General features: G+C 36.8%; 1 protein-coding gene across 1 annotated transcript; it reads right to left on the reverse strand.

Moving 5' to 3' along the window:
* Positions 1–2,739: 2,739 nt before the first annotated feature.
* Positions 2,740–5,576, reverse strand: LOC9330720 (AP-3 complex subunit mu). Its single transcript, XM_002894613.2, has 8 exons — positions 5,463–5,576; positions 5,269–5,368; positions 4,961–5,071; positions 4,778–4,867; positions 3,893–4,140; positions 3,591–3,800; positions 3,300–3,507; positions 2,740–3,217 (listed from the first exon to the last, which is right to left on the reverse strand). The coding sequence occupies exons 1-8, from the start codon at positions 5,495–5,497 to the stop codon at positions 2,972–2,974; spliced, it is 1,248 nt and encodes a 415-aa protein (XP_002894659.1). The 5' UTR covers positions 5,498–5,576; the 3' UTR covers positions 2,740–2,971.
* Positions 5,577–9,744: the final 4,168 nt, after the last annotated feature.

Raw genomic sequence — 9,744 nt, forward strand, 5'->3', positions numbered from 1 at the left:
TTCTAGATCTTGGTCCTTTCTTGGACTCGATCAAATTCTCGATCTTTGTCCTTTCTCGGACTCGATCCATTTTTCCGATCTTGGTCCATTTCTCGGACTCGATCAAATGTAACCCGTCCAAGTCTAATTCCGACTAGAACAAATTTCTGACCTTGGTCCAACCCGGACTTGGCCAATATTTCCCAAACTTGGTCCTTTGCGGACACGGTCACTATTCCCGACCTTGGTCCTTTTCGGACACGATCATTATTCCCGACCTTGGTCCTTTATGGACTCGGTCTATAATTTCCCGACCTTGGTCCACACCGGACTCGGTCACTTTTCCCGACCTTGGTCCACTCCGGACTCGGTCAATAATTTCCCGACCTTGGTCCACACCGGACTTGGTCATTTTTTCCGACCTTGGTCCTTTACCGAACTCGGTCAATAATTTCCGACCTTGGTCCTTTACCGGACTCAGTCAATAATTTCTGACCTTGGTCCTTTACCGGACTCGGTCAATACCCCTTGATCTTTTCAACGAATAGATCAAGTCTTTCCCGATCTTTGTTAAATTCCGACGAGATCTAACTTCCCTTGATCTTGGTCATTCTCCGAATAAATCAATACCTTTTTCCTCGTTATATTAAGTCATTTGACTACAAGGCTCGTATCTTGGTGCCCGATCATGCTTTGGGTAACCTTTCCTCAAGCACATCAATCTCATTCACCTCAACTTCCTTATCCGCCAAACACTTAGCCTAACTTTTTCAACTTTATGATCAGCCCTTCTCTCCGAATAATTATCCACTTGATACACGTGTAGTTCTTGCCCCTTGGGTAATCATCTTGGCTTAACCAATTCATCTTGGCAAACTCTTTTGGTTTCCAAGAATGTAATCGCGTTCTTGCCTCAATTCCCTTCCGGCTCACCAACACTACTGTTCAAGTTCATAATTCGGTTTCCCGAGGACTCAATCATTTAAGTTACACCTTTAGTAGTCATTTACCATGACATTTTCCCGAGCACTTATCCATCCTAGGATCAAGCATCCTCCTCCTCCTGTTCAAGACCGCCTCGGGGTCATCAGGAAAATCCTCGTCCCGAGCCATGTCAGCAACCGCGTCCTCCCGAACCACGAATCGGCTCGGATCCTCTCGGTCTTCAGACAACGATTCTGCTCTACTGCTCGGCTCGGGTCGATCTGACAAACTGGCCTCGGACCCATCTGAACTGCTCCAAACCATCTACTGCGTTTGAATCGCTTGAGTCTGAAAGCGACATTTTCTGGCTCGGGAGAATCAAAGGAACCGTCGGAAAAACAAGATTCGAAGATCGGAGAAATCAAATCTAGGATCTAACACGGCGGAGAGAGATCGGAAAATAAAGCGGAGCAAGGGACAACAAAGAAATCAAGATCAGAGAGAAAAGAAGCAAACCTTAAAATGTTTCCTTGCAGATTGCGAAATAAGGAAACGAAGTAGGAGTCAAGTATTTATAGGATGCCTCGGCGCGTCGGATACGCATGAATCATAGAGCCTCTCGCATCCGCCCGTGTCAGGCGCGTCGGGTATGCGTGAACAATACTAAAACGCTTCGTATCCGCACGAATCTCGGGAATCAGCAGAGATCTTTCCACTTCTCGAGAAAGAATTTCAACCATCACACGCTAAGAGGAGGTGAAGCGTCGAGAGAATTTGAATCGTCGGAAGAATATAAATCGCCAAAGGATACGAATCATCTTCGAAACATGGATAGCCTCGGCGTATAAGGATAGGCTCGGAACAAAGTTTAAACTGCTCGGACTAACAATCGTGAAGCTCGTCACTTGCTCCTCAAGACAACGAGCTGGGGGGCTAACTGTTGGGATCAGATTCCATCCACCTAGGACCGAGCCAAACACAACGTCCTGAACAAACGTGCACGCCAGCTCGGGGGATCCTCTCAAAACAGTTCAGAACGATCTCTCCACCAGCTCGGGTTCTACGCTGATCGGCTCGGACACTTTGCCATCCGGTTCGGGATTCTGCTAAACCAACTAGACACCCAAGCCCGATGTCCGAGCCCGATTTGACGACCGAGCCCTTCCTTGGTTTGAACACCCGAGCTTGTTCTACGTCCGAGCGACCGAGCCCATCTGCGGTTTGGGTACCTAAGCCGGTTCCCTCGTGGATACCCGAGCCCGGTGAATATTTCGGTTCGGGAATGTCACATTGTCTCCTGAGCCGAGCACTAGGAAGTCTCCAAGGTGGCCGAGGCGAAATCATCAATACACCTGAGGCAAGTACTTGGTAAATATTTGCCTTCAAAGATCATTTCTAAGCAAGATATCATTTCCGATATACCCGGAAATGATAGGAGAAAATCTAGAAGGATCGACTCGAATCAGGAAATCTTCCAAAGACTCCGAAGAATAAGGAAATTATCCAAATCCGCGATATTCTAGCCGACTTCAAGATAAATGGAAATCTTCCGAGAATATCGCTGGAGAGGCGGTTTATCACCCCTATATAAAGAGACTCAAGGCTCTCACAGAATGGGGGAACATCGCTCTAGCATTTAGACTACACAAAGCTCTTAAGCACAAACACTTTTTCTTTTTACGATCAAACTCTTAAGCACAAACACTTTTTCTTTTTACGATCAAACTCTTGTACGATCAAAGTCATCTTTTTACAATCAAACTCTTGTTATAATATCTTTCATTGCCACTTTCTTAATTATGATCTTCTGTAGTTAATTAAGCTTAACTATGCATAAACACGGAGAATTAAAATATTCAATAAAATGGAATGAGAATTCATAGTTACATCAGGTTTTCCACTAATTGCATTCCACCATTTCCGCAAGTTCGGAGTGTTACAGATCAAAGCCCTAAAAATATCATAACTTAGATCACAAAAAACCATTGGATGTATAAAACCATTTGGCACAAATAATTCACAGGAGCCCAAAGTCAAGACTTTTGACCGGCATGACCGTACCAGAAAGCTACAATCTGACATCAAACTCACCGGCGCGTGTCTGAGCACGAAACCCTTTGTACAAACGAGGAGGGATAGTTTGAAGATCAAGTTTCTCGATTCTAAGGCCAGAAAGAGCAATACCCATTATCTTAAACCCGAGTTTGAATGTCGGAAACACATGAAGCCGTTCTAAACCTGTTTCCAGCGTTAGTGTTCCTGACAAACACGGAGTCTTGTCTTTTGGGATTCGTCCGATTGTCCATGTACATGTCTGCCAAACATAGTCCCTAATCAAAAAGGAAAGTTTCCCAATCCGGAAATTGAACTCAAAGCAAAGCCAGACAACATATTACCTTGTTAGAGAGAATAGTTACAGTTCCATGATTTGATGAGAGATCTGCAGATGAAACACAATGAGGAAGCTGGAAACTCAAGGTTATGGACTCAATCGTCTTTCCTGGGTCGCTTCTGATTCCCACTAGCACGCTAATTCGACATGTACCCGCATCTGATGTTATTTGTGGCTTTACATATACAGGTGTGTTCTTCAGCTTCTTCACCCTAAATTGCATCAGAGATACTTAGACATTAGAATAAACCTTCAAGAAAGTGTAAGAATAACGTTTGGTTGTGAAACCACACACCTGTAACTCATAAGCTTGAACTCTCCATCTGGAGGGACAAAGGAGAGAACTTGATGAGATTCCCACGGTCTGAAGCGGACACACGGGTGAAACCTCATGTCTTCGAGGATAGATGGATTCGCAAACGACAATGTCAAATCTGGAAAACCACTGAGCTGGGAATTCATTTGGACCTCACCGTAAATCTCGCATTTTACCAATTCTCCATCCCTGAATCAGTCAATGTATTCACAAGTATGATTTGAGTTAGATGAGTCTTGAAGGTTAAATGAAGATTTAGTGAATCTTCTTCAAGCACAAACCTGTTTACAATTGCATCCATTTCTTCAACGAGGTCGACATAAACTTCGTTGCTAGAGTACTTTGGATCTGTTGGTCGCCATGGAACACAAGAGCCAGCCCCACTCGGGAGCGTGTCACTAACATTGGAAGCATTTCCCGTTACAACACTCAACATTTTGCTGACTAGATTCGGTGGAGCTATCATTTCCCTCAGGATGCTTGGTTCTGTTGTGAGAGGGAAACCATTATCGATCATCTCATCCAAAAGCTACAAGTCACAAATTTTTGTAACTATTCAGTTTAAGGCAATCCAAGAAAGGGTGAGGCCATAGCAAAAGATAAACTTTGGCATACACAAAGAAGCTATTAATCACACATTGTTAAATCTCTCAGTTACTCCAAATCAACATAGCAGGTACACAGGAAAATGAGGATAATCCGACACATTAAACCTCAACAAAATGATGTATTTTCGATAACAAATCTTAATTTCTCAATCACTTAAGGTTGAAAATGTTACAATTGTTTATGTCAAAAAGCAATCCAAGAACAGTGAAACTAGAGAAATGAGAAGACATTACGGTATTAACATAGCAAACAAGAACAATACAAGCTATAAAATGTAACGATTAACATATATTCTCCAGATCAAATATTAAGAATCAGCGACCACAAACTGATTAAACACACAAAGAAACGCTGTAACCGTATGCCAAAATGCCTTTTTAGTCTCACAACTTAGCACAAATGGTAACTCGAAGTAACATATGAGCCACATCCCACAAGAGAAACAAGACAGAACATAGGAGCTAGACTAACAACGTGTAGAAACCATAATGGCCACCACAGTTTCGGCCAAGAAAAAGAGCTCGCTCGTAAAATACATATCGTGTAACAAAGATTACCTCATAGACAATGATGAAATTATCCTTAACCAGATCTTCATTTAACCCACCAAGGTACTCAGACAAAACATCAGCAACTCTGCAAAGAAACTAAACTTCACAAAGTTACAAAAACATCACATGATCTGCATTCTACCCTTAACACAACATTAGAAATCTACAAAGAAGAAGCAAAAGATTCACCTCGATTGCCATCAACGGTGGCATTTCAACTTGACTACAAGCTAATAAGGTAATGCCATCGCGAACGATTTGAAATAGATAATGTGTTGGTGAAGCAATCACTGGAAGTAACTATCCAAAACACAACAAAATGCATAAGACAAACACTAAGAGAGTAAAATCAAGAGCTAAAGATGACCCAATAGATAAAGTCTCAAACTTTGGATCAAATTTGTACATGAAATGACAAAAGATTGAAACTTGACAAACCCAAGAACCAATGAACTCACAGTTATGAAGAAAAAAGAGAACTTTTGCTATAAGACTACCTTAAAGGAATCGCCTTGAGAAATAGATTGATCCCAGAACCAAGCACATATGGATCGATCAACGCGATGACCCGTAAGCTGCTTCTCTAGCATTACTTCTCTGTGAACACAAGATGGGTCAAGTCCAAAATTTCAGACTGATCAATCGATGTAGATCTGAATCTGAGGAAAGAAGGGGTTGAAGATTCACTAACCCAGAATCGGAGATGAGGAATATACATTGAAGCATCTCTGCTCTCGAAGCCCAAATCTGCGAATGCTTCTTCTTTTTTCTCGATTTTGGTTTTTTATTTGTTCATGTTTGGGATTTGGCTTAGAACACGAATACTCTGGGCCAGTCAGAGGATTCAAATACGTTTGAAATGGTAGACTAATGGGCTTATGTTGGGCTTATAGAAGTGGTGGACTTTTATGTAGTTTTTTGTTAGCTTTTTCGAGTTGAAACTTTTAGAGGTATGGATATGAAAACTATAATGAAATGATTCTGGGAATATGTAACAATATTTTAGGTTGAAAATCTAAAGAGTTCTCATTGGGAACTCGTGTTAACGTGAAGAAGTTCAATTTGAAATATGATTATATACACTAATTAGATAAATGATTTGTTTACACCTTGAAATTCTTCATAATTAAGAATTAAGCACTCTAAAGATAAAGAAATTTAAGAAAAGAGTAGAACATTTATATAACGATGCAACAAAGGAAGAATTCTTATTATATATACACAAAAAAAGGAGTAAAACGGTATAAATAGAAAGAAAATGTAATTTTAGAGCAATTTATAATGTTTTATAGTTACTAACTTAGTGTGTTTGATATATTATATTATATGATCTCGAACGCAAAATCCAGTTTTGGATTTTTTGAAATAGAAACTCTAACCTTTTTGACGGTAAGAAAATATTAGTTTATTCTACTACATTCTTCTCGCGATATTTGTGAACACTTCGACTATAAAGAAGAAAAACTAATGATTTTTTCTTCTTTTTTTTAAGATAAGCTTATTAGGACATAATGTCCCACATCGGAAAGTTGGAAGAAATTCTAAGTAATACTAGATTTTAACCCGCGGTACACCGCAGAATAATTTAATTTTAAAGTTAGTATAAAAAATATTTTGTAAATTGTATCTCCTTATAACATATTTATTTATATTATAGTTTATAACTGTTATTAAGTAACGGTATACCACGAGTCCACGAGACAATTATAAATATATAGAGGATTTAAACCGTATTAAAGTGGTATATAAATATTGATTCAAATTCGTCTGCCATATAAATCATTTCCGAAATATAACTTGTCCCGTAATTTCTTAACCCGTCCTGTGATATGTTTTTATTTTAAAATTTAATGATTATTTATTATATATAAAAGTTTACAAATCATATCATCCTCTAAGACCACGGGACATTATACCACGAGACAATTTTTGGTTTTATACAATATTTTCTAAACAGAGCCGTAGCAACGATTATGAGGACCGCCCGCGAAAAAAAAAAGGACCGCTCTAGAAAAGTGTATACTTATAAAAAAATTTAACCATAAAAAATCAAAAAACAAAAAAAAAACTTCTCTCACACTTCAGGTGATTCGAACTCATGACCTAAGATATGTGGTGTATGACATAATACCACTAGGCTACCAAAACACATTGGTATTTGAGGGCCGAAAATATTAATAACTTTTCGGAGGGCCGCAGCTCCCGCTTCTCTTGCTTCTATCCAGCTACGGCTCTGTTTCTAAATGAAACTGATTTAATATGTCTAATATTTGTGGTATTAAAAAAAGGATTTAATCCGTATTGAAGCGGCGGATTAATGATATTTTAATCTTTTTATTATTGTTGATTCAAAAACCCGTCCCGCCAAACCCGTCCGGCAAAAAAAAATCATTTATTTTATTAGTGTTCTTATTTATGATATGATTCTGAATCATTGTCTAAATATTTTAATCGATGTAGAACGTTGAACACACATTTTCGTCAATTGGATCGTATATGTCCGTTTTTTAAATTTTGAATCACAGTATATGTAGAAAAAATTGATTTTTTTTATTCTATGTATTATATGATGATTCAAAACAGTTAAAAACAAATCAAACAAAGATGATAGGGGAATCATAATTATAAATTTTAATCAAATCTTTTAAATATCTAAATTAATAAATATGGAATATCCGGTGTATGAGTTGGGTTAAATATAACCCGACCCAACAAATTATTTGTGAAAGAATTTTAAAAACGGGTCGGATATCCGATATATCCGGAAGCATTTTTACCCACCCGTCACCAAAGTGTTGCAAAAATACTAGTATAGATATAAGGGATATGTGCCACTCCACTCATTGCCAATTGGTTTTGAGTTGGAAGCCCATATTCTTACATGGTATCAGAATCCGATCCACACATGTCCAACCCGATCCGACCCAAAGATGGTCCAATCATCGACAAGACCCAAAATTGATGCCGTTAATCGAAGCCCGAACATTCCGAGATTAATGGCCAAAGAGTCATCATCTCGAGGAGGCGTATTAGAACATAATGTCCTAAGTAATATATAAGGGATATGGGCCACTCCACTCATTGCCAATTAGTTTTGAGTTGGAAGCCCATATTCTTACAAAACTTTTGTATTAAACTAACATGATATATCCATATAAATTTTTGTATTAAACTAACATGGTATATCCATATAAATTTTTGTATTAAACTAAATCAATACTCTTTCTATTTCAATTTATTTGTTATTTACGGTTTTGGCATATAAATGAAAAATTATTTCATTTTTTATTTTATTTTAATTTTGAAAGATTATTTCTTATCTAACTAAAATTTTTTTTGTCACCAATTAAAAACTATTCCACCAATAAGATGTAGACATCAAATAAAATGAAACAATTGTTTTGTCCTTAAACTTCAATAAATTGAAAAAGAGGGAGAATTATATTTTTGGAATTTTCAACCCTCTTATAGTGAGCAAATAAAATGACAGATTGGTGATTTTATTTGATGACTTTTCTTTAAATAGAAAATATATATATATCCTCTGTTTCAGTAATTCTAAAGATATATACTGAAAAAAAAAAAAAAAACATTATCGGTTTGATCTTTAATAGATACTTCAACAGTTCAACTGATGTATTAGTTAGTTAATTTACAGAAACAAAATTCAAGATGACAGATTGAAATTAGTTAAGATAAGAAAAAGAAGCCAAATTAGTTTAACATCTGAAGAAATTATAGATATAGGATCAGAACTTTTGATTGCGAGATAAAAGAAAAAAAGAACCACCGGTTTGGAGTTTCTTGAAAAATTAGAACTCGTATGCAATCTTGTTTTTAGATTCCGTAGAATATTCTTACGCAAGGATTTAGTCAAAAGGTGTTGAAGTCTACTCCATAAACTACTATTCTCCATTTTTTTTTAGTTTGTCCTCTTTATTATAGTAAGCAAGGTCGGCCCACTTATAAATTCACAGCTAAACTTTTCACCTAAGTTTAAATTTACTTGTTGAATTAAAGATAATTAAACTCCCACGAATGCATCATACATCTACTGATCTACCCAACCCAAAACAATTTTGAATCTACCTCTAAATTTATAAAGAGTTTTATAATTGTACATTAACCATATTATAAGAAACTAAAAAGTATTACCAAATTTGCATTTGGCAGAATCAAAAATTAAAGTGACAAAATATAACCATTTGCATCATATTCTTTTTTTTTTAATAATAAACATATAGTTGTAAGTATTTTCACTCGATTATTTTTTCAAAATAAATATAATCATCGAATTTTTTATTCATCGAATTTTTTTATAGACGTAAAACATAATATTACTTCCACAGGTAAATGAATTTGATCTTTACTCTAAATATACAGAACAATTGCTCGTCAAATGAGAAAAGTCATACATTTTAATATTTTTAAAAAAACTTGAATTTATATCTAAATTCTTCAACACAGATCTTTATTATAAGAAATGGAAAAGTAGTATTACCAACTTTGGATTGCATTTCGAAGATAAACTTCTGATTCAGATATCTAAATAGTGGACTATAACGAGAAATACCGAAATGGTCGGTCAGTCATATGTCGGACAAACTACCATAAGAAACATTTAACATGGAGAAAATAGACCAAACTGTTAGTGGGTCACACGAGATCCTTCAGAGTTTATTTTGTTTAATGAATTAAATGTTTTATGTAAAAAATTATGTTAGCAGCCCAAGCCACCATCTTCCACATCTGAAAACAGCGAAACAACGTCCTCCACAACTTGATTACGATCCCCGCAAGCTCAATCTTCAAGTGCATAGACCGCGACATCAAAAACATCATCACTTCTAGAAGAATCAAACGCAATTTTCGAAAGTTAATGGCGTGTTGGCTGAGATGAATTCTACCAAGTCTTCTCCTAGAATTTTATTGATTTCCTTATTTTTATCTTTTTTGCCAAGGAATCAAATGTA

The sequence above is a fragment of the Arabidopsis lyrata genome (assembly GCF_000004255.2).
Source record: "Arabidopsis lyrata subsp. lyrata unplaced genomic scaffold ARALYscaffold_1, whole genome shotgun sequence".
In the NCBI taxonomy this organism is placed as follows: Eukaryota; Viridiplantae; Streptophyta; class Magnoliopsida; order Brassicales; family Brassicaceae; genus Arabidopsis; species Arabidopsis lyrata.

Excerpts from the sequence above, each read along its gene's own strand:
- LOC9330720 (XM_002894613.2), bottom strand. The coding sequence starts at position 5,497 with ATGCTTCAATGTATATTCCTCATCTCCGATTCTGG. Across the intron at positions 5,072-5,268 it reads CTCAAGGCGATTCCTTTAAG|TTACTTCCAGTGATTGCTTC; the intron begins GTAGTCTTATAG and ends TGTTTTGGATAG. Across the intron at positions 3,801-3,892 it reads ATGGATGCAATTGTAAACAG|GGATGGAGAATTGGTAAAAT; the intron begins GTTTGTGCTTGA and ends TGACTGATTCAG.